The sequence below is a fragment of the Dermochelys coriacea genome, chromosome 1 (assembly GCF_009764565.3).
Source record: "Dermochelys coriacea isolate rDerCor1 chromosome 1, rDerCor1.pri.v4, whole genome shotgun sequence".
NCBI classification, from domain to species: domain Eukaryota; kingdom Metazoa; phylum Chordata; order Testudines; family Dermochelyidae; genus Dermochelys; species Dermochelys coriacea.
In genome coordinates, this window is record NC_050068.2 from 158451773 (window position 1) to 158477813 (window position 26041).

General features: G+C 39.6%; 1 protein-coding gene across 1 annotated transcript in view; it reads right to left on the reverse strand.

The window, feature by feature from the left end:
- Positions 1–24234, reverse strand: part of UMODL1 (uromodulin like 1) — a 65804-nt gene extending 41570 nt beyond the window's left edge. The window contains exons 1-8 of the mRNA XM_038394371.2: positions 24020–24234; positions 19302–19544; positions 10336–10497; positions 9817–9932; positions 6518–6710; positions 4892–5032; positions 2426–2680; positions 44–156 (exon numbers count right to left, since the gene is read on the reverse strand). Of these exons, the coding sequence (XP_038250299.2) occupies positions 44–156; positions 2426–2680; positions 4892–5032; positions 6518–6710; positions 9817–9932; positions 10336–10497; positions 19302–19544; positions 24020–24116 (1320 nt within the window). The 5' untranslated portion in view covers positions 24117–24234. The remainder of the gene's footprint in view (positions 1–43; positions 157–2425; positions 2681–4891; positions 5033–6517; positions 6711–9816; positions 9933–10335; positions 10498–19301; positions 19545–24019) is intronic.
- Between the last annotated feature and the right edge of the window lie 1807 nt (positions 24235–26041).

The window sequence follows — 26041 nt, forward strand, 5'->3', positions numbered from 1 at the left end:
ATCCTAAGTTTAAAACAATTACACACATATATTTTAGTGTTACCTCTCTGAGCAACAATCTTGAAAACTCTTGATATTCTGAGCTACTGGTGTTGTGGAAATGTTCAGTGAAGCTATAGTTTAGGATCTTTATTGTAACACCAAATATCTGGGCATCTATAAGACACAATATTAAAATATGGATAAAGGAGAAGAGGAAATGATTTGATCAGAACTGATGTACCTGAATCAAAACCTCAGATTTGGGTTCGGGGCAAACTGAAACACTGAGGACCAGAAGTGTAACCTCGATGGTGTAAATTAGCATACCTTCATTGAAGTCAATGGAGCGCCTCTGATTTACAACAGCTGAGTATCTGGCCTGAATCTGAACACTCTGAAGTTTGGGAAAGTTTAGATTTTAACCCCTAACATTTAGGAGTTTCAAATCTGTTTTGTAGTCATTCATTATATACGAAGTTTGATCTAGCATTTGTATCCAAGTATTTCTTTTAGACCCATCTATCCCGCAAATTAGTGAAAATCTGTGTAGAAAGTAAGTATGTGGAATGGGCATGGGGGTGTTAGAAAAGAAAATATAATTGGAGAAATACTTAGTGCTGAAAGTGAGATTCTCTTTCCAATAACCTAGTGCTAGTATGAAGTAAATGGAGCACTAGATTTCTAAGGTGTTAACGCTAAACCAAGCAACTAGAGCCAGTTTTCTGTTACTGATCTTCTAAAGATAGAGACAAGCACTTAGAAATTCTCCAATGTGTTTTTAAATCCAGGTCTGGGTTCCTATCAGGCCATCACAACTTGTCATTGGAAATTATGCTGCATGGTATTAACAGCATTCCTAAAATGAAGATAAAAAAAAGTACATATAATTTCCACTGCCTAACAAACAATAATGGCTTTCATGTATAGTGTATTATCTGAAATCAGCAGCTTGAGAGCCTGTAGCAACTGCTTTACCCTGTAACATAGATAAGATAGATACTTTCAGTCTACAGCTAAGACCTTTTTCTTTTTTTGGTGGCTTTACCTTCATATCTGACTGATGTACCTATATTTCCTCAGCCACTATAACCTCTATTTTCTCCTCCAAAAGAGATAAGGGAGGTAGCTCCTTACAGAGTCAAACCATTGTCATTTCTTAGCTGACTAAGGGAAGAATCCTACAAAAAAGTGACTAGCAACATCCTTACAATGGCTGTAACTAAATATTTTACTTAGAACAGGTTGGAACATTTCTGATTAAATTTTCTCTTTTTGTTGAAACCCAAATGTTTTTCAGAGACATTTGACAAAACTTTTTTCTGGGAAGGTTTCTGAGGTCCAGGGCTCTCTGATACTTATAACCAGAATGAGAAGAATCAAAAACCTGACCTTTTCAACACACTTCCACTTTGTTTGTAAAGGTTTTGTCCTCATTCCAATATGAAACGAAAACAAATTCTGAAACTTTGGAAGTCCTCATGAAACAGAATTGTTGACCTCTGGCCAGCTCTGATTTTTACTGACGGATTTAAGAGGCCATGTGGGATCTCAGGAAATAATTTTAGACCAAAGGAACAGCAAAACTTTAGTAGACCCATAGTCCACCTAATATCCTATGTAAAAAATTGGCCAGTGTTGGATACTTCAAAGCCAGGTATAACACCCACATGATGATGCAGCTAATTATGCAGTGCTCTACCATGAGGGAAATTTCTCCTTCACCTCAGCTAGGGACCAGTTTATGTCTTGGATTGTGAGGTTCATTAACTCATATAACTGTAAATACTGACCTCATTTAAACAAAGAAATTGTATCTTGTTAAAATTTAGGAGGGCGTTTGGTGCAGATGAAAGCAAGGGGGTAGCAGCATTGGCTGAGTGGATGGAACTAGCTGTAATATAGCAGAGCCTCTGCAAGCTTCTTTATACAGCTCTTGCCCATGTACGTCAATCCTGATCTGTTGCACACTAGCTCACCAAAATCTGGCCTTCACTCAAGCAGGTGTGTCAGTTATAATATTCTCAGAGAAGCCTCTGATTTATACCTACGTAAATCACTTCACTTCTTTGTTCCTCTCTCAACTCAGCTCTAAATCAGACAAAAGTAGGACCTCCCCTGCAATTTATCTTGACTGGAAAAAAGGGGTAGTGCAGCAATGGCAGCTGCCTGCACTGGCAACACCACATTCTAGATTAGATTTATGTCTCTAATTGCCTGACTCAGGAACCAAGTGCTTCCCTTTACCAGCTGCGTAACAAAAGAGCGACATAGCTCCGCACAGCCCCTGCTGGCTGGTTATCTGAATTGCACTAGCATTGGGGTAAGGGGAAGAGAGCATGAGTGAGTGGAAGAAAGCTGAAGGTGGGGTCTTGAAGGCATCATGGGGAATCATCACAGGATAGAGATGTGGTGAGAAATGCAATATTTCTAAGGTGATATTTACCGGTTTTGACATTTTGATAGGAGATAACTTTCTTTCCACAAGCTTCATAGCTGATCTTCACTGTGTATTTTATACCTGCTTCTAGCCCAGACACATCCCTTTTCATTTCTGTAGTCTCCACACTTGTGATCAACTCTTTGCCCTTGTACACTTGTACTTGGAATGTGTGGTTCAGAGTAGAATATACACTCCAAGATACTTCAAAACTGCTGCTGGTAACACTGACGATTCGGTGGTTTCCAATTGAAGACAGATCTATGGTAGCACAGGAGAGCATCATCAAAAGTGAAAGGAACCTTTTTTCTACGAGATGATGTACTCCAAATCCATTATATACATATATTGTTTTGATCAATAGAGAGAAATTGCTCATTGCAAAATAAACGACCAGATTCTGCCATTTTTACACTGAGTAGTATCCTACTCCACAAGTAGCCCCACTGGAGCCATTAGCTATACATTTACAATTTGTTTTCCTTTTTTTGCCTCCAGGATTTGTGACTGAGCTATATAAATACAGATACCTGTCCAATAAGACACTGGCTTGAATGACTGATGTAAATGCAATCTCAATGGTACTACTCATGGAGGAGAATACCACTCAACTTGAATAAGGGTTGCAGAATAGGAATCAATAACTGCATTCAATACCTTTGGAATAATCATCATATGTATTATATCCATACATGCAGTGTTATTGTAGCCATGTTGGTCCCAGGATATTAGAGAGAAAAAGTGGGTGAGGTAATATCCTTCACTGGACCAACTTTGAACTTACAAAGGACTTGAAGAAGAGCTCTGTGTAAACCCAAAAGTTTGTCTCTCTTGCCAACAGAAGTTGGTCCAATAAAAGATATTACCTCACCCACCTTGTCTCAATATATGCATGTATTCTTTATTTATTTTATACTTTGCTCTCCCAATGCACTTCCTCAGCCAAATGCTACCCATCAGGACAGCGTAAATCAGAGCAAAGCTTGGATTCTAGTTTTCATGCAGACACTCAACAAAGAATGGAAGACTGTGGCATCAGTCAGTAACAATTTCAGTTCTTTTTATACTGATTGAACTTCCTAAGGAAAAGGAAATCAAAGGTTTTCTCAAACCAAACAATGTGGGTGCCTGTTTCAATGGAAAGGACTTGTTCCCAATCATTCAAGCCAGTGCCCCATCAAACAGATATTTTTACAAATCCTAGAGGCCAAAGACATAACACCTACTGCTCTAAAATGACTGATTTAATTTTTGTCACATTATGTTAAATTGCAAGTGGAGGACAAATACGAGGATCAAACTCATAATAACTGATAGTCTCAATGAACTAGACAAAAGGTCAGTTCTTAAAACTTTCCCCTCTGTAAAGAAAAAGAGGGGGAGACTGCTAATGGGATTGTGATACTGCTCAAGTGAAGGAATGAAACTGGGTAATAGAAAGGCTAATCTATTGGGGGTCATTTTTAGTACTATTCCTCAGCTGGCACTGTAGACATTGTAACTCAAACAGCCTTCAGGACAGAGGGGATTGAACTGGTGATGAACTTAAAATAAAGAAATATTAATTAGCATCCAAGGTTACTTATAGCATTCTGAATCAGTAGATTTATTAGCTGTTGATTTACTTATAGCGACAGAACTATTGCTTGTACTAACTGGATCGCATGGTGAACTTGGAGTAGAGTATATCATATTAAGGAAGAAAGGGCATTGTTAACAATTAGACATTCTTAGCCAAACAAATCCAAATTAAACATCATCCACATTTTCAACAGCTCATAAGACTAAATCAGTGGCCTGTAAGTAATATAAGTGGAAACACAAATCACTAAATTTGCTACGGCCCTGATCCTACAGACACTAACCGACGTGTTTATCTTTAAGCACATGAGTGGTCCCATTGAAGTCAGTGGGATCTAAGCACATTTAAATTCTTTTCTGAATTGTGCCATAAGGAATGATTTCACCCATCACTGATTTGCAGCTATGTCTGACATGGTACATAGCAGCCGTTTAACAGCCTAAGGTTAACATTACACAACAGTTGAGGACCGTAACAAATACTGTATGCAGTTGAAACTGCAAATGGACTTTAAGTATGCAGAATGTACTTACACATATTTGCATTTCCTGAGGACCCTGTGGATATGTATTGATAACGCATGACTGAATCAAAGAAGTTATCACAGGTTGAAGCTGAGGCTTTGGCAGATGGATTTGGGGGCTTTTTGGCAATTGGCTCGGTATGGGAAATGGTTTGGTATTGTGGGATAAAGTACATAGATGGTTTTGCTAAAATGATCAGCAGTGAAACAGTTAACAGGCAGATCCTATGTCATCTTCCACTCCCAATTCCATCCTAAAGGGCAGAGAGGGCATTGTGCTCCAGAGCTCCTTTGCCAGCACACAGCCCTTTAAAGTAGATTAGAGACCATTCCTCAGACTTCTGAAAATCAGGCCTATGTTTCCTACCTTTAAATTCTTTCGGTGGCTGGCTAGAATTCCTGTCCACGTGTTCGTGTTCACAGGTGCAGTTATAATAACCTTCCAAATTTATGCAAAGCTCTGATCTGGAACAAGCATTGAGTTCAGCGTGGGAACATTCATTTACATCTAAGGAGAGGGACATCGTGTTTAGGACAGAACTTACAAGTATCTTGAAAGCAGCACAGAAATTTACTTGCAGTCTATAGCACAGGGTAATGCCAGACTATGTACACAATTACAGTCATGTAAATCCATCTGAGTTACTCTGGATTTGCACCAACACAACTGAGATCCAAATCTGGCCAGCAAGCAATTTCAAAGCACTTACGGTAGAAAGAATCACAGGTTTCAGAGTAGCAGCCGTGTTAGTCTGTATTCGCAAAAAGAAAAGGAGTACTTGTGGCACCTTAGAGACTAACAAATTTATTAGAGCATAAGCTTTCGTGAGCTACAGCTCACTTCAAAATGATTTGCTATTCTCAGAGCTAATGGCACAATAAAGCAATTGCATATGTAAATTACGGAAAGCAGTTTGACTTTGGAAGTCGTTCATGGACTGGGACCAACCCAGTGTCAGTTTTACGCATTTTAAAAGGAAGTGCAAAAAAGTCATACAAGAATGCTAGTTTTCTCAGTGCTGCTCCTCTGTTCTGTCTCCCCGCCAAGAGAGTTCATCCCACAACCACCCTCTCCATGAAGTCCCTGTCACTCTCACCCCTTCCAGCTTGTTGCCTTGAAGGAAAAATATGTATCTTATTATTACCTCTCCCAGCCCCTGCGTTTTGGCCACAGAGAGGAGTGTGGGAATGCCACTTGTGACTGCAGTCTTACCACCTCCCTTGAACCAGCTTTGATCCAATTACATCTCTCCCATCATTTATTTTTAAGATATGATTTTTAAAATTAGGTTGACTTTCTTACTATTCTAGGGCATGAGCCAAAACCCACTGAAGTCAATGGGAGTCTTTCCCTTGACTTCAGAGGGAGTTGGATTGAGTCTTTAAAGCATTATTTTTCAAATTGCGATTTTAGGCCAAGTAGTGTTTTGTACTACATTTTTGGTGTTTCAGATCTTCAGATACTTAAATAGCAACGTTTTGGTAGATAGATCAGGTCTAGGTGATGCTAAGAAAGTGACCTAAATATAGGGGCTCATATACTACAGGGATGTGTGCACTCCAAATATCTAGGCAAATCATATTCTTATTTGATCATCCAAGTTATCTGCAGTAGCACTTGCAACAAGTTTCCAAAATACAAAGCAGCCTTGGTTTCGAAGGGCCCCACGAAAGTTTTCATCAAGACTATTACCTGTTTAAAATGCCTACTACTGTACCACAAATTCAGGCATGCTTTTCTTTTAAGGCTAAAGATATGCTACATTATGAAAGTATATTTCTTTCTGAGTGACCAAGGGAATCCCCCACCAAAATGCAGATTTCCAAATAACCGCTCATTAGAAACTTCATTTGCCACAGAGTGGGTATCTTAGACACCCCAGTTTTCAAAGTTTCACTTTATATTTTCCACTGTCAATGGCAAGCCATAGGGCTAAAATTCGGAGTGACTGAAAAAGTTTCCCCGAGAGACAGAACCATAAAAAATAAAAACCTTGAACATCTATGCTGATAACTTCATACACACGCTTCACGATGCCTTTCAACAAAGAAGAAACTTTCATTAGTGGAGCTGGCTGATGTAATCCAATCAGAACCTGAGATGCTAATGTCCCAGCATATGTTTCTGCCTGAGTAGTCTGGATATGGTACACTGAGGAATTTAAAGGCCATAATGCACCAGTCATCTGTAAAAGAAGTGGATAAACTTTTATATCTGATTTGTTTAGCAATACAACTGTACACCAATGAGGTATAACCTATCCAGCGATTATCATACTAAAAAAAACTAATACTTAACTGAACAAAACAGAACAAGCATTCATTCAGAATCCAATAACAGGAAAAACAAGCAGTATTTTAGTTTGAATTTGTGTGGAGTGAACATTTCTATTTCTCTTACTGCATAGAAAAGGATGCAGTGTGATAACTGCTAGACTAATGAAAGAGTTGAAATCTTTGTCAGACCTAAAAGCTTTGCCAGGAACACATAAGAAAAGGAAGGTCTGGTTGTTATTGACAGGTCCTTTTTGAGTATAGTACTTAAATAACAGAGGCTCAATAACAAAATACTTATTACTGGCAGAGCTGATAGCACTGCCTATTATTAAAAGGACCCAACACTTCCCTTATAAGCAACTGAAAACAGAGTCTTATGACTTTACCAAAATTCAACACTTGGGCCAAAATTTTCCACACTGGGTGTCTGCCTCAGGATGATTATTTTAAAATGTTTCTGCCAGAATGGTTCATCTGTTTCCAAGGATGAGGCTAGAGAGAAAAACATTGTTCTAAAATGTTAAGAAAATTTTAGGTTTCAGAGTAGCAGCCATGTTAGTCTGTATTCGCAAAAAGAAAAGGAGTACTTGTGGCACCTTAGAGACTAACAAATTTATTTGAGCATAAGCTTTCGTGAGCTACAGCTCACTTCATCGGATGCATTTGGTGGAAAATACAGAGGGGAGATTGATATACACACACAAGGAACATAAAACAATGGGTTTATCATACACACTGTAAGGAGAGTGATCACTTAAGATAAGCCATCACCAGCAGCGGGGGGCGGGGGGAAAGGAGGAAAACCTTTCATGGTGACAAGCAAGGTAGGCTATTTCCAGCAGTTAACAAGAATATCTGAGGAACAGTGGGGGGTGGGGTGGGAGGGAGAAATAACATGGGGAAATAGTTTTACTTTGTGCAATGACTCATCCATTCCCAGTCTCTATTCAAGCCTAAGTTAATTGTATCCAGTTTGCAAATTAATTCCAATTCAGCAGTCTCTCGTTGGAGTCTGTTTTTGAAGTTTTTTTGTTGAAGGATAGCCACTCTCAGGTCTGTAATCGAGTGACCAGAGAGATTGAAGTGTTCTCCGACTGGTTTTTGAATGTTATAATTCTTGACGTCTGATTTGTGTCCATTTATTCTTTTACATAGAGACTGTCCAGTTTGACCAATGTACATGGCAGAGGGGCATTGCTGGCACATGATGGCATATATCACATTGGTAGACGCGCAGGTGAACGAGCCTCTGATAGTGTGGCTGATGTGATTAGGCCCTATGATGGTGTCCCCTGAATAGATATGTGGACAGAGTTGGCAACGGGCTTTGTTGCAAGGATAGGTTCCTGGGTTAGTGGTTCTGTTGTGTGGTGTGTGGTTGCTGGTGAATATTCACTTCAGATTGGGGGGCTGTCTGTAAGCAAGAACTGGCCTGTTTCCCAAGAGCTGTGAGAGTAATGGGTCGTCCTTCAGGATAGGTTGTAGATCCTTGATGATGCGTTGGAGAGGTTTTAGTCAAGGGCTTAATTTGATGGCTAGTGGCATTCTGTTATTTTCTTTGTTGGGCCTGTCCTGTAGTAGGTAACTTCTGGGTACTCTTCTGGCTCTGTCAATCTGTTTCTTCACTTCAGCAGGTGGGTATTGTAGTTGTAGGAATGCATGGGAGACAGGCCAGTCCTTGCTTACAGACAGCCAACAGACTCCAACTAGAGACTGCTGAATTGGAATTAATTTGCAAACTGGATACAATTAACTTAGGCTTGAATAGAGACTGGGAATGGATGAGTCATTACACAAAGTAAAACTATTTCCCCATGTTATTTCTCCCCCCCTACCCCACCCCCCACTGTTCCTCAGATATTCTTGTTAACTGCTGGAAATAGCCTACCTTGCTTGTCACCATGAAAGGTTTTCCTCCTTCCCCCCTTCCCCCCCGGCTGCTGGTGATGACTTATCTTAAGTGATCACTCTCCTTACAGTGTGTATGATAAACCCATTGTTTCATGTTCTCTGTGTGTGTATATCAATCTCCCCTCTGTATTTTCCACCAAATGCATCCGATGAAGTGAGCTGTAGCTCACGAAAGCTTATGCTCAAATAAATTGGTTAGTCTCTAAGGTGCCACAAGTAATCCTTTTCTTTTTAAGAAAATTTTAACAACCTTTTCTTTGAGAAGCCGTGCTGCCCCCTTGCTTTGGAGCAGGGACTTGAAATTTAGCAATGGGGTGATTTTTGTTCCTCCTGTGAAAATCCACCCAAATTTGAACAAGTTATAAGTCTCTTAAAAATCTGTTTGTACATGCTCAGTAGAGACTTGCTAGAGCTTAGCAGCCAAAATATCGGAAGATTCCATATGTACTGGGCATGCTCCAGTCCCTCACAGCTCCTAGTGAGGACCAGACTGCACATGCACCATCCTAACAAAGTGACTGAGCTTGTTCATTGGAACTTTCCCTCTAACAGCAGCTGCTGTTTACTCCTGGAGTTAAACTATTAACATTTGGGGGAGTCTGAATCTGATTTATATCTAGATCCCAGTTTCACAAATGGCCCTTGTTTCCAGAATGAGTCAAACCAAAACCCCAGATCTGAAAACACCCAACTTTGGGGTTCTTTAAATCCAGGTCTAAATTGTGTCTCTCAAGTCCATCTCTGCTTTTAAGTGGGGCTTAGAGGCAGAGCAGATGTCACTGGAGTAGAAGAAAATTAGATCTTATAGCATAAGAACTTTGAATTCCCTTTCAGTGTCTTAAGAAATGTCAAAGGAAGCTGTGAAATTATTGTTACTTGACATATGCAAGAGCAAAACTGGCATTCACCTCTTGAGAATGCTTTCGGAAAAATTAAATCTATCCTGCTATGATACAGGGGAGTGGCTGGATAATAAGGTCCTGCCCAACACCAAGAACCCTTCCAGCCCAATGTAGCTTGGCTGTGTTGGTATTGATTATCAGTGTCGATGCAATGAGAGAAACAAGAATGTAAGAGCTTTCGGTTCTTCGTATCTATACGTACCATGGAATGCAAAAGGCGTGAATGATTCAAAAGTCTTAGATCCACTCTGCTTAATTCATTAAAATCCATTTTCACAAGGACTGACACATTATACCAATATTTTTTCAGGTTTCTCTCTGAAATTGAACAAATTAAAATATAAAAGCATTTGGGGTCTGATCCAGAACAAATTCGAGTCAATAGAAAGGCTCCCATTGAATGCAGTGGGCTTTGATTCAGTATCTGTGAATGTACCATGTACAGCTATCACATACCAAGGTATTTCTCATGTAATCCAGATGACCGAACTAGCCAGGGGGGAGAATTAGAGCAAGAAGGTTCCACCAGATCTTTAAAGCCAGTTGTCAGGGGCTCACAGATTCAATATTGAAACCAATCATCCTTGAATTGATGGAAATCAGATTAATGTATTATGTTATGAAGATACACAATAACAATTGCTTTGTTTATCCTCATCTTCAGTAGAAAAAGTAAGGCTTACTTCTTTTGGAGGGAGTTTAGAATTTGTCAATAACATACCTTCTGGTATAGGATCCACACAGCCTGCTCCTTTGGATGAGTTACAGCATTTTTTAAGTCCTGGACAGTCAGTATCAAGTGTGCATGAATAGTTTAATGAATCCATCTCTTCCTCTGGACAAACACCAGGTCTTGAGGCAAATTCATTGGATCTGTTCAATGCTGTGTAATAAAAACATTTAACAGCAAAATTGCATGTGATATTTGGTTTCTTTAACATTGTGATATTGAATCTAAGGGATACATCTCCTTATAGTCCTGGGTGAGGGTCTCTTCTTGGGGTTGTCCTGAGGAAAGTGGGGGAGAATAGCAACTTAAGACAAGAAGTGTTCTGTAAAAAATTGCTAACATCATCAACATTTTCTGATTTTTGTGACTTTTTCCATGACATTTTTATCAACATTTTGAGTTAATAGAAAAGGCAGGTTGCAGTAAATGGAAAAAAAAAAACCTTTGCGTAAAATGTGGAAAATGGAACATTTCCAGCAAAACAGAAATAACTTGGAAATTTTCATGAGGTCACTTTCCTGTTTTTTGACCAGCTCTAGTCCAAACAGAATGAAATGTAAGGGTCAATAAACAGCAAAAAGCTGAGACATTCTGGGTTTTTATCCCCACCAGTTCCTTCAGTTTTTATAATTAAAAATATTTCACAGGGATGGAAATGGGGGTTTTCATGGGGATAAATTCTGCTCTCAGTTATACCACTGCCATGCAACTGAAAGCTATAGGGTTACATACTAAGAAAGGAGAGCAGAATTCAGCCCATGATTTGTAACTTGACAGTGTTCATTTAATTTCTGGGAATTACATGATGTTGCTATCCTAAAACAGATTTAGCCAAGAATATGGTGGCTAAGGAAGAATATTACCACTTCCTAAGTAAAACGCACATAATTTTCCTGGCTTCATGCCAATAATTGGTTCCAATCTGAGGAAGACTGAAAATATTTTCTATGATTTAATATCAGGCTTCTCTGAGCCTTCCCTTCATACACTCCCGTCAGACATAGGCCCAACTGCTGCTCATCTCCACTCATCTTTTCATGTTGGGTCCTATGGTTTCTCTTCTTCTCCATTCACTGTGCCCAGTTCTTTTTGGTCTCATTAAGTCCCATTCTGCTGAGTGGACAATTTACTTCAGCCAAGAGGAAAATGAAAATGATTCCTGTGATTGTAGCCAAAGGTGTTGCAGTGATAAAAAATACATTCACCATAACTGAACTTCTTGGGAATTAAATGGACACTGCCAATTTTTAATGGGGTTTCGATTTCTCATATCCCAGTGTGCTGATTAAAAGTAAAATTTTGATTTTTCTGTCAAGTGGGCTGTAATATTGAATGAGATGTTGTGTCTCCACTAAATATACTCCTTTAACAGGCTAGTGATCTTTATTAATCAAGATTTAAACTGAACATGGGTAACCTACAGGTGGGTGGGTGTTACAGGTCCCCCTCTATGTTAATCCACAGAGGACAGGAGCCTAACCACAGCTAAGGAGACGTGGCTTTTTAGCTCAATCTGCAGCAGCTCAGACTTTTAGGTCTGGAGAATCCCAGTTCCACCCGCAGTGTGTTGGTGATGGTGTCCATCATACATGAGCAAAATTATATATTCATAATTTGCAGCACAGTTTCTGCAACTGGCTGTGCAGCCATAATAATTGCTTAAAGATAGTACCAACTAAGGCCATGTCTACACTAGTGAACTTACAGCAGCACAGTTGTGCCGATGCAGCTGCACCACTGTCAGATCGCTCATGTAGCCCTTCTGTGCCGACAGAAGAAAGTTCTCTCATCGACATAACAAAACCACCTCAACAAGCAGCGGTAACTCTCCCGCTGACCTAGCGCTGTGCACACTACCACTTCTGCGGGTGAAACTTATTTTTTTTCCACCCCTCTGAGCAACATACATTTTGCCAATATAGGGGACAGTGTAGACATGATCTTAGACTTCAAACTGATCTTTGTACCTTCAGTTACTTACACAGTCCAAGTAACCGGCATGCAAGTAATTTGCGCATGCGGTTTTGAAGATTTGAGCCCAGCATACTTTAGACTTTTTTAACTGTATTTTGTTTTAAATATGTACAAAATCAAATATGTGGGTGTTTTAGTAGAGCTGTATGCCACCTGGCAAAGAGCTACCTAGACTTAGTTCTATAGTTTGCTCCAAAAGGGCTGGCAGGAAACCAACCTTTGACATTTCAATTGAAAGTTAGTTTCAACAAAGGTGACCCCAGCAGCCCTACTCCCCCAACAAATATTGGGTTGCTTTAGCTCATGTGTCTTCAGAGAGTGCCCTGGGAGTTTTGCAAGGGAGGGACAGATATTTTGGAGAAAGAAAAGGAGTACTTGTGGCACCTTAGAGACTAACAAATTTATTAGAGCATAAGCTTTCGTGAGCTACAGCTCACTTCATCGGATGCATCGGAGCTGTAGCTCACGAAAGCTTATGCTCTAATAAATTTGTTAGTCTCTAAGGTGCCACAAGTACTCCTTTTCTTTTTGCGAATACAGACTAACACGGCTGCTACTCTGAAACCTGTGATATTTTGGAGAGAGGCTGGCTCAGAGGAGACAGGTTCACCATCTTGAGAGAAAGGATTGGTTAAAATACCGTATTGGGACTCATGAGCTACACAGCTAACTCCCAGCTTTGCCACAGATGTCCCATGTAATCATGAACAAAGCATTTCAGGTCCCCATCTGTGAAAGTGGAGCCTTTCTTTCACCTTTTTCTGCCTGGTCTATTTGGATTGTAAGCTCTTTGAAGCAGGGATTCTCTCTCACACAGTGTGTTTGTACAGAGAGTAACACAATAGTCCCCCAGTCAAAGTTGGAGACTGGCCCTTGGTCGGCCACCTCCCAAGCACCTCCTCTTGGGCCGACGTGGCTTCCCAGCATTGTGTCTCTTTCCCCTCTTCCATGCCGTTTGTGAACTTTACCCAGCCTTTTTTGTGGCTAACACCATGCCACACCCGGAGCTGGCTTAACAGAAACAGTCCAAAAACAGTCTTCAACACTCCCCAGAATAAATCCCTGCACCACAACCCAAAAGTTCATACTCCTGTCTGGCTCTTCTACCACACGCAGAGATCCTCCCTTGTTTCCATCTGCTTCCTTGACAAAATGTTACTCCAAGCCTTTCCTAGCAGGAGCTCAACCTTCTAGCTCTGGCTTCCTTCTCCTGCCAATGTCTCCCCTGTTCAGAGGGAGAAAACAGCATATTACATTGCTCTCCTTCTGAGAGCTCTTCCTGAGTGGCTGAGAGATAGAGGACACACAGCCCTGCCCCACCCTACACTACAGAATTCCTGATCCCACACTTTTAAAGAAACAGTGTCCTGGGTTTTCCCCATCCAACTATTAACTCCCCAGGACTAATTCTTCTCCTATGGCTTTGGCCATTTCCTGCACCTTTGCTCACTCCAGTGTTCCAGGAACATGGTCTTCAGGCTCCCTATGAGCCTAACAGGCCAAAACACCCCATTACAGGGACATATTGTGCTATATGCTACAGTATTACAAATAATAATAATAAGCTTCCCAATTCTGCAAACTACCACAAGCCAATGTTTATTGAACTTTTCTGAGCTTGGACTCAGAATTCTGAACCAATCAAATCCTGAAACCAAGGCTCATTTTTAAAAAGTCTGAAATATAGCTATTTCACACAGTTCTTTTTTTAGCATGTGAAACTGCAGCATAAACCATTAATATGTCATGTGCAAGCAATGGGAATGCCACTGAGTTCTGGCTGAAAGCCATGTCATCCATTAATCTAGAATCTAAAGGTCATAATTTTTACATCAGCAGGAAAACAAAGATGGACTCACATCACATTTCTGTCTAATCATCTAAGGCACATTTTAAAATCAATTTATTCTCTCTACTGTAAGTATCATGGGAACAGTCATCCAGAACTAAGCCATCTGCAAAACAACATCATACTATCCGGGAGCAAACCAATGGTCTCCTGTCAGTAGAATTACATATAGTCTTTTCTTCTTCTATAACTTTACACAAATAATAAAGTAGAAATGCTGTTTCCATTGCCTAGCAACCAAAAGCTTAGTTACAAACATTGCGTATAATAACTACAATTTCTAGTTAGGCAGGGGAATCCTCTGGGATAGAGATGCTAAGGGACATGATTAGCTCAATATTAACCTCTCTCTGTCTCTCTATCTGATCAGGACTCATAATATACAGTTTTCTCCAAAACTTCCCTTACCATATCATCCTGAGCTGGCTTGAGGTTGTGATATAGCATAAGATCAAAGTACTGCAACTGTCACAGGGACCCAAATGTGAACTAACAGAGACAGATGATTATAGGCAGGGCTGCTGGCATCATGTATTATTAAAGTTGCCAACACTTTCAGAGACCCTGTGTTTTCAGTTACTTATGACTTTGCCATACTTTAACCATTTGGGATGAAATTTTCATACCAGGTGTCTGCCTGAGGCTGATTTGGTTTGGTTTGGTTTCTTTGCAGAGTGGGGAATTTTAGCCAAAATAGATCAGTAACTCCTGAGAATGAGGTTAGGGGAAAATACATGTTAAAAAATTCTGGCAACATTTTCTTTGAGAAGGACTAGCACCTCCATGCTTTGGAGCAGGGACTTGACATTTGCCAGGGGGGCCTTTGTGTCAGGGATGTGCCTTTTGACGTCCCCGGGACAAGCTCAAATTTGGCCAAGTTGTAAGCCTCTAGGGAAAAAATGCACTTTGCACATGTTCACTAGAGATTGTAGAGAGTCCCAGCTAGTGTCTCTGAAGTTCCATCTGCACAGAGCATGCTCCAGCACAGTGCTGTGCAGGACTTTCCCTGCAATTTCTACTCTAGGCTGCTATGGGCCATACCAGGTCAACCTTCCTGCTCTATCCAGTGCTTTCTGTGACACCCCACCCCAGTCCTCGAAGCCACATGGAGGAGAGAGCTGTCTGAAGCAAATCCAGAGGGACAAGAGCCAGACCAGGGTGGAAGGAGAAGATTAGATAAGGAGCCTTGGGGGGAAACTGGGACTGGAGTTTGGGGGAGGATGGGAAGGGAATTGGGGCCTGAGGACGGGGAATGGTTCTGGCTGAGCAAGGAGACTGGGATTGGGAACCAGGGAGGTGGAAATCTGCTGCAATCTGAAAAATGAGAAAGGTTGTCTGTGCAATCTTAATGCAGTCCCTTTGTGCATATTTATCTATTATGATACAGTCTTTAATTACGTGATCTGATTCTATTTTTCCACAGGACTCCTGCCTCAGTCAGTGCACAGAGTGGATAGTGCTCACTCACTTCATGAGCAGCTGTTCAGTATTTTCTTCTACCCTCATCGTTCAAAGTGTGGTCTATTTACTGCATACTATTTACACTCTGCTCTGAAGACAGAACTATTGATTTCCTCAGGGGCTTGTCTATGGCGCTCATTACTATAGCATGAGTGCATCACAAATATTAATTCATTTACTTTTGCAACATCCTTGTGAGGTGGGTGGGATAGTAATATCTCCATTTTACAAATGGGAAACTTAAGTCACAAAGAGATTAAGGTCGAAAGTATCCGCTCTTTTTGGGTGCCCAATTTGAGAGGCCTAGGACCTGATTTTTCAGAGTATGTAGCATTAGACAGCACTTCTTACGTTCAAAGTGCAGCTCCCATTGACTAACGTTGCAGCTGTGAGTATTCAGCTCTTCAGTAAATCAGATCCCAGGGTCTCAAGTCAAGCACCCAGAAAATAAGGAACACACTGGTAGTGACGACCTTTGAGAAGTCTGGCTTAAGTAGCTTGCTCAGCACCTCATGGGAACTCTGCAGCACAGGAAGGGATAGAATCCAGTTCTTCAGGGCAACATTCAACTGCTTGAACCATGAAACTATCCTTCCTCTTCCCACAGTCCCCTGCCTTGTTCACTGCCCACCTTCCAACTTCTACAGCAAATAAAGCAGAAGTCCAACAGACAACAGTTTCTTTTACTACACAGCTCTGATTCCTCCCCAGGGCTGGTCCATCTTGTGTACTAAATGAGGCAGGGGTCCTGCGGAAAAAATAGTAAGTGATCACGTAATTAAAGACTCTTTTCTAACTCATAGCCACAAGGGAGCCAAACATAGATTGCACAAGCAAATTTCATTCTGGCATTTCCTAACTTCTGAGTTCTTGACTTTGCAATCATATTAATGTTCTTTTAACATCTTCTCTTGAGTGTATTATATTGTCACAAGGGTGCAATTAACATTCAAAGGAGCTACTGAAGAAACCATACAAGTCATGTACTCCTAACCCTGCCCTCCACCCAAGTGTTAAACAGAGAAAGCCCCTAGGCCTGCCTTCCCAAGCAGAGAGATTTGATTGCTTATAAAAAGTAAAGGTGGGAAAATGGACAGGAATAGGTTGCACTCCAAGGCAAAGCACATAGAGAAAGCCACTGCAGATAACATCAGGGAAAAAACAATAGTCCAATGGCATGCAGTGCAGTAATTCCAGCAGTTCAAAATGTCCTTCTTTCATCATTTATTTAGGAGTTTGTCTAGACAGTGCATTACAATTCATGGAATTTATGACTAATGTCCTGAAAAGCAGAGTAAGATGCCTGAATAATCTAATGCCAGAAATCATCTAGAAATTATGCAAATTCTTTAGCTTGTTAAAATACTCCCAAATTAATTTAAAAAGAATAGTCAAAATTATAGCATGCCATAAGCAAACATTTCCAGAGTATAGGTATGCTAATTAATGGCATGGTGCTAATTAAAGGTTGGTTTGAGAATTGTATATCTAACCAGTGCAGGCAATTTCCATATATTTTAATATTGGTTTTGTTTTTAAAATTAAGTATATCATGGTGGATGTTGTTTGCAATAACACTGCTGCACTGCTGCATCTGAAATGTTAGTTAAAGAAGCTTTTTGTTTTAAAAATATACATTAATTGCGCAGGATATTTTTCAAAAGAGACTCATGATTTTGAATGCCTACATTTTTGAATGTCCAACTGAGGCTCTTTAAAAGGGCCTGATTTTCAGAAATGTGCATCCATCCCAAAACAGAGGCATCCAAAAACCATTAGTCACTTTTCAAACTCTTGGCCAAAATTGATTTTTGTTGGTTTGTGCTATATAAATAAATATCAACTATCCCTGACTGCTACTCCGCCATGCCATTATTTGGTTAATTTTTTACACTGTAGAAGTGGTTCTTGAAGGAGGGATTTGATCTACAGTAGTTTTCCACCAACCTGACATTACTGCCTGGAAATTTTGTATAACCAACAGTAGTTTTCCACCAGCTCGAAGATACTGTCTGGAAATATTACAGTCTGTGGCCAAATTCTGCATTGATTTACACCTGGTACAAAAGACTGTGGTCAACAGAATTGCATGAAGGAATAAGTCAGGGAAGAATTTGCGTCTCATTATGCTTTTTTTCTCTTAGATTATTTTGAGAAAAAGATGGGTTAACAAACACAGAGACTACTTTTATGTTCCAGTTATTTCAAGTGAAATCTTACATTGCCAAAGAGTGATTTAATAAGCAATAAATGATCGACAACTTGCATAAATTGTTTGCAATGTATGATGTTATGGGATGTATTTTCAAATGCACCTAGGTGACTTAGAGCATAAGGGCTTGTGTACACAAGAAAGTATAGTATAACGTGAATCATCTTTTAAACCAATATAGTTAAACCAGTGCAAAAGGCTGTGTGGACACATTTCAGTATTAAAGTGGCTTATTTCAGTTTAATTAACTTAAAGTCAATTAGGAACAGGTTAATTAAACTGAAATAAGTCACTTTTATCACCAAAATTAGTGCCCATACAAACTTTTGCACTGGTTTAACTATATAGGAAAGCCACACCTTAAGTTATACCAGTACTTTCTTGTGTCTTCGAAGTCCCACTGAAAGCCAATGATACTTGTGCTCTCAAGTCACAGAGGTATGTCTACACTGCAGCTGGGAGCATGCCTCCTAGCCTGGCTAGACAGACACGCTCTGTCTCTCTCTCTTTGATCTAGCATGTTAAAAATAGCATTGTGGCTGTTATGGCATAGGCATCGGCTTGGGCTAGCCACCTGAGTAAAAGCCCACCCAGACACCTGGATCCATACTCAGGTAGCTAGCCCATGCTGCAAAGTCTTCACTGCTATTTTTAGCACACTAACTCAACCCCTGCTAGTGCACATCTGTCTTCCCGAGCTGGGAGGCTGCAATGTAGACATACCCTTAAGTACTTTTGAAAATCCCACCCACTGTCTCTAAGGAACTCAATGTATCTGTAACCTTCGGGAGCTTTTTAAAACATGGATTTATTGTTGACAACAAGCAGCCCTGTGCAAAATGTTCAACGTGGTCTGACGGCAGGTGAAACGTATCAGATTTGGAGTTTTGTTACAAACCAGAAAGTCAGATCAAATTCAGTGAAAGGTTCACTGCATTTTCCAACTTTTCAAGCAAACCTGGGACAACTTGTGGATTCATGAAGAAGTCATGACATCAGGCAGCCGCTGCATGAGTTTTCCTTTGAATTTTTAGGTTCATTTGAACTCAAAATTCAAAGCACAACTTGAAGAAGGCCGGGAATTGCCATGGCTCCAAATTCAAGCAAATATTAAAATAAGTCCTTGTGAAATTAAACCGGCATGTTTCCAGCAGTCCTGACTGATAGCCCTGTAAAATGAAGTCATACATAGAACAGGTACAGCATCAGGCAATGACTGTGCAATCTACTCCACACTGCTCTACTAATGTGCACCAACCCTGACACATAAAAAGACAAGCTGTAGGGGTGGCAAAGTAATGCATTTCCAAAATGGACATTTTGAACCAAATTTACTGATGACCTATGCCAACTCAGCGGTTACAATGGACTGGCACCAGCAGTGAACTTGGCCTTTTGAGTCAAAATCTACAATCACCTAACAAAAGGAATATTTATTTAAATAATTATTCTAATACTTACATAAAGTGCAATAGAACCCAACTTGTTCATACTCTTCACAGCAATCTGTAAAATTCATAATCTCAGGGACTTCAATGATGTGATACTGAGTTTTATAAGATGTCTTAGGACAAACCATCCATGGAATCCATCCTCCACAAGAAGTGTGTTTCTCATATGACTTTTGGTAGGCAACCATTTTAGACACAGTTTTAGTCATGCTATAGTTGCACAGATGGTAGCCTAGCAAGGAGAGGCCTTTTTCTAAAAAATAAAAAAATAAAAAAATCAGGGTTAGCTGCTAGCATTATAGAATGAGTTTCCTTCAGTGTTTAGATGTAAACTGGGTTATGATATAAGAAAAAAGAGCCATTTAATGAATGACTGATTCTCAGAAAGGCCATTATTAGAAAGAATGTTACTGGAGAAAGTGGACAGGTGAAGTTTGCTGATGGCAATTAGTAGTGGGAGTTTTTTTGGTTATTAAAAACTATGCAGTTTGTGAGAAGCTCCAGATAAACATAAATGCCTTGAGAGATTGGGCAGAACAATGGCAATATATCTTGAATAAATGTTATGGACATTAACAAAATTAGTCTAAAATTTACATGTGAGCTAAGGGACTCTGAACTTCTATTTATTAGAGCATAAGCTTTCGTGAGCTATAGCCACAAGTACTCCTTTTCTTTTTGCGAATACAGACTAACACGGCTGCTACTCTGAAACCTGAACTTCTATGATTTTTCTGAGGAAAAAGACAGAGTTCATAATGTCTGGAAACATAGAAATCAGAGGTCGGAGAAGCTCATTAGGTTTTTTATTTTTCCCTTGTGAGCTTCATCCCAGCTTATTTTCAGTGCCTCAACAATATCCTTTGAAAGATTATACTAGAAGACAAGAGCATGGTGACCCCACAACATTTGGAGACATCTTTCCGCTGACAAGCATTCCCAGAAGACCATGTCACTGGACTTTCTGTTTTACCCTTCTAATTTTTTAGTGGCTCATCAATATAAATCCTATGAATCAGACCTCAGCTGTTATAAATTTGCACAGCTCCACTGATTTCAGTGAAGCTATGCCAATTTATACTGAAGCTGAAAATCTGACCCTATGTCTTTTGAGACATGAAATCAGTTTAGATGAGGGTAGATTTAATAGGGATAAAATGGCCTCCATAAAGGCATGTGTTAAATTAATCCTCAAATCTCTGCTGCTTAGGCCCTGGCCTTGATTTTAGCAGCCATCTTCAAAATCTTAAAGAGGCCTGCTGTGAAAGGAAAACAACAGAGAAGAGCTAGCATGGATTAATGGGAGGTTGTTGATGAATTGCATTTGATGAGGGATCCACAAAAAGAAAGATTACAGATCATGACAAGTTTTCCTTAATGACACAACCCAAAATTTGCTGCCAATTAGAAGGAGAGATAACTTGAGAGAGAAGTATTTTGTATTTTATGCTGTCTCAAGTAAAGGCTTAGTGGTGATGCTTGGCTAAAGTCTTTATTTTATTAAAGTAGAAGTTATGACAGATACAATTATAATATGTGTCAGTGTCTCATAGATCACTTTATAAAAGAGGATCTTTTCAGTGCTCAATCCTGAAAAACCCTTATGTGTGTGCTTGACTTTACACTCAATGGGACTACTTGTGTGAGTAAAGTGCTGCACATTCAGAAATGCTGGCAGCATCAGGGCCTTCCTAAGGATGGAATTGGTATTTATAGTATTTTCAGCAGACTTATTTCAGATTATGAGAAGACAGTTTTAAACATTCAAATACTTAATTTGATAATAAAATCAACTGACGTATCTGAAAAGTTTAATGGGTGAATCCCAATCACATGCAACAAAATGAAAGTATCAAGAGGAGTCATTAAAAAAAGGTAGACTAGCAGGTCAAATGAAATATAGTATTTAATTAGAGTAAAATTGTAAGTAATTTTATTTAGGGTTGTGTGATAGACAACATGATTTCCTCTTGAGCTTTTATAAAAATGGGAGGGGTGACGTTTGGAAATGTGAAAAGAATAATCAGATAAATACATTTATACTGGTCTAACTTTACACACAGAGAAAGATGGAAGGGGCTTTCAATAAGTTAAATGTGAAATGGATACAGAAATCAAAGTGTGGTGGGGTTGCACCTTTCAGGGCTCTCAGAGAACTGTGGTCAGCCAAACAGAGAGAATGAAGCAAGAGAAGCATGCAATCAAAATATGTCCAGTACAAATGACTCAGAGATGACAAAAAAATAGATAAACTAATTCAGTGTAAAAATTTTAGATGCTGGTCCTTATACATCACATTTTCAAACACCCCCCCCCCAAAAAAACATGCTCACTACATTTGTAAGCAAACGGTACCCTGTATTTGTGCGCACAAAAATGTGTAATTGAAAATTTGGTGGGTTCATTTTTAAGAGGTCTGTTTGGAAAGCTGGAACTGAGGGCCAGATCCTCAGCTAGTGTAAGTCAGTGTATTTCCACAGAATTCAATGGAGCGCCATTGACTTACATCCATGAAGGATCTGGCCACAGACCATTTGTCTGATTGTGAACAATTCATTTAATCTCTCTCTGCCTCAGTTCTCCAGCTATAAAACAGGGATAATGCTACCTGACTCGGGTGTTGTGAGCATAAATTAATTATGGCATTCAGATTTTACTGGGATGGAGGGGGCCATACATATAGATGGAGTCTGCTCCTTGGTTTCATCGATCAAAATTGTGATGTTCAAGAATTGCAGTGTTACAATTTAAAATGTTAGGATTGTGTGGGCTGTTCTGCATGCCCCCAGCCACCCCCATCACCATGACAACAGTGCTCAGATCCCACTGCCATGAGTGTGGTATAAGAACCTGAACAGAACAGCACAATGAGATAAGAGGAAGGTTAAAGATATATGTCCTCCCATCCAGAGCTGAAAAGACAGTCTAAAGATATCATCACAAATCTAAAGTTTCCAGGGCAACCAAAACCAGCTTGGGATTTGTAGCAACATTCAACATATATACTGATATGAAATCTAGAAAGTAAAATGGTACAGATGTTTGAAAACCAAGTGAAAGTATATAATTAAAAAGCACTGATGTCAGGCCAGATGTATGCAATTCAATTTTATGGCTATTTCACTAGGCATGGGATGAAACTGCCAGAGCCAAGAAAGCAGGTTTGAGGGATTCCCATGAGAGTGTAGAAAGATGCACTTCTAAAGAGACTGAACCAAAGCTAACAGAAACAATCACAGTTCCAGCTTCTCTTTCTCTGAAGCTAGATCAGTCCCACAGTGCAGTCTAATTTAAAATAAGGCTTGTTACTATGAGAGCTTGGTTCTCTGGGGACAGCAGTTTCTCCTGAGCACTGTGGCTTAGCACAATTTGGTCTATTCAGCAAATTGGCATTCTTTGCTCATTAGCTCCCAATAAGCAGGAATTAAAGTGTACTGGACATGTTTCCACCAACTCACAATTGAAATTACTAGCAAAGCAGATAATCATCTGAAGTTACTTCTGTTACATTAGGTCTGTCATCTTTGAGCATTTCAGTTTTCATTTTAGCAATCTCAAGCATGGGCAGGCAAAGTATGAAGCTATTATACTAAAGGAACAACAACAAAAGCATCAATGTGACTATTTTATTATAAGAGGTGAGCTGCATTGGTTAGTCAGTATTCAGCTCAGACTCTGAATTAGGAATAAGCTGTGTTTTGATTTCATGGCCAAGACCAATCAGGCCTGGTATATGGGATCATGGTCAAATTTACCAGTGACAAAAACTTTTGAGTTGTTCATGCTAGATTTTCATCCCAAATTATGGAAATCTCACAAGATCAACTGTTGTCATGTTGGGCTGAAATTTGCAAGAATGCTTGAGATCAAAAGCCAAACACGAACTAGAGACAAAGTCCTTAATTGCTTTGATGTGACCTACAATTAAACCCATGTGGGTGGGTCCTCATCCAGGGGATTCAAACAACTGCTCTGTCCTCCAAAATTTGGAAAGATTTGAATGAAAGGTTCTGTTTTCTAGGCTCTCATATCTGAAAACCTCAAACATTTTTTTGAAGCAAGCACAAAAAGATCTCTGTATCTTCAGTCTTTCCCCTCTTCTGTAGGGGGATTTTTTAAAATGTGATTTTTGGTAGGGTTATTGAGAAAAATCCATGTTTAAGAAATGGATTATATATTTTGGCTGAGAATTTCAAAGCCACCGAGGCAATTTTTAAAAAATACAACAACAAAACCCCAACCAAAAATTAAAAGCTGTTCAAATCTAAATAAATAATGAATTAGTCTAGAAATTAAGAGTAAACTAGGAATTAAAACTGGTGCTCCAAAGCCAGAAATTTGCATGGTTACTTGGTTGGATTATTCCCATTCACAGCCAATAACTGAGGGTGAGAGTTAAAGATGTGCCATCTATACTCTCGCCTTTGCCACCTCATACATCTCTAGAAGTTTGCTAGTTTTAATTTGTAGATACTCCTCAAGACAAGGAAAAGGATTTTTCATTAAAATCAGCATATTACTGAGTATAAAGCTGCAATTCGAGCCTCTCTTTTCTGGCAAAAGGGAAATACAGGTTTTCTTAATTGGGGGATTCTTATGTGGTCAGTGAGACACAGCTGGGTTTCTGTAGAGCAGAAACAATCACTGGTTCATTTAGCAAAAAGAGACATCACATCATAGCCAAACTAAAATACCCAACATTTCTCAGCTTCATCGTGCATTACTCACCTGTAAAGACATTTCCTTTCCCTTGCCCTGTGGCTGTCCAGAGAATGAAGACAGAAATAACAATGATCCTGGTCATTGTACCAGCAAAGATTGGCATCGCTCTTCTTATTTCTTTGTTCCCAGGGAACAAAAACCCAGTTGTTATTACATCCAGATTTTTGGAATAAGGAAAAATTTTCCTCTGTTTTTCTCTTTTGCAAATGAGTGATGACAACTGGCTTCTGAACAAAGAGAAAATCCAATGGGTATTTCACCTGTGTAGTCTCATTAATGCTTTCCCCATGGAACCCTTGCATCTCAATTACCGAGCCTACCAGTGCACAGCTTGAACCATCCAATGTAGTCATTTACCAAACAAGATATTAGAAAAACTGCTGCACTGGTCCACGTCTCTCCTTCTGAGCACTAATCCCCTTCTGTGCCTTGAACATCAGACAGACGGGAACCAGATCTCACACACTTGACTCTACTTCAGTATTCATTTTAAAGCCAATTTTGACTCTGGTCAAATCAAAGCTGATGTTATATTATAGTTCACACCTGGAAATTACTGGCCTCGGAGATTCTGCTTCTTGAAGTCAAAGTGATTAAAAATAACTGGATATGTTAAAATAATGCTTCCCTCCTAACTTTAAGCTTCCTCCCTGGCTGCTTTTAGTGCCTCCCTCGTTTTGTTGTGACCCCACTGTCACGCATGTTGCTGGCCGAGTGAAAGCTAGAATAGGGCTGGGCAGTGATAGGGCAGGATCAGGTTATATATAAGCAAACTTGGGCATCCAGAACCCCTTTCTTTTCACCATCTAAAACAGGAATGTAAATTGCAAAGACAAATGGATCCACACCCTTCAAACACAGGATGCACATTTCAACGTGCAAACATAGAAATTGTTCTCTCTCTTTTATTGAAAAACAAAGAAACAAAAAAAACCCACAAATCCTCACTAATGAAATGTTATAACTGAGATTTCAGAATGAAGCCTGGAAAGTTAGTTATGGTTATGGTATGCCTACGCCACACAAATATATTAATATATAAATACAGTAGAGCACCAGAGTTACGAACACCAGAGTTACCAACTGACCGGTCAACCATATACCTCATTTGGAACCAGAAGTACATAATCAGGTACCAGCAGTGGGGGGGAAGCAAATGCAGTACAGTACTGTGTAAACTACTAAAAAAATAAAGGGAGAGTTTAAAAAAAAGATTTGACAAGGTAAGGAAACTGTTTCTATGCTTCTTTCATTTAAATTAAGATGATTAAAAGCAGCATTTTTCCTCTGCATACTAAAGTTTCAAAGCTGCATTAAGTCAATGTTCAGTTAACTATTTAAAGATAATGTTTTGTTCAGTGCTACGAACATTTCAGAGCTCTGAACAACCTCCATTCCCAAGGTGTTCATAACTCTGACATTCTACTGTAATGTCATATAGCAATAGTACCAATTACTACCAGTGCTTAAGAGAACCAGGTAAAGTTTCTATGGTGACCACAATTGTGAATTTTCCAATTTGTGTGTGTTTAAGATCTCAGCCACAACAATGCAACCATACATCTTTGGACAATTACCTTGTTAGACCCCTCAAGCTAAATCGGTTTAGGCCTCCAGGTAACACGCAGAGGCAATGAGTGATCCAATAAATAGTTTATTTCCCTCTAAGTCAGTACTGAGCCAGAGCTCCAGCATAGTATTGAGGAAACCTAGCTGCTGTTGGTTCTAACCATCTGTTTTGATGCATGAGATTTTAAAACTTAGAGCAGGTTGGGAAAAAAATTCCCTAGAAAATTGAGACCAAAATAAAAAAAATTCATTTTCATCTAAACTTCCCACTAAAAATTTTGGTTTTTTAGTGGAAACTCAAATAGAAAAAAAAATCAGCCAAAAAACAATCTTTTGAGTTGGAAATGCTGACACAGTGTCTCATGGGAGTTGTAGTTTGGGTGCCTCATGCTCCCATTCTTCTCTGTAGGCCAGGCTCCCTAGTTGGACAACAGCTCCCATGATGCACTATGGTGTCTC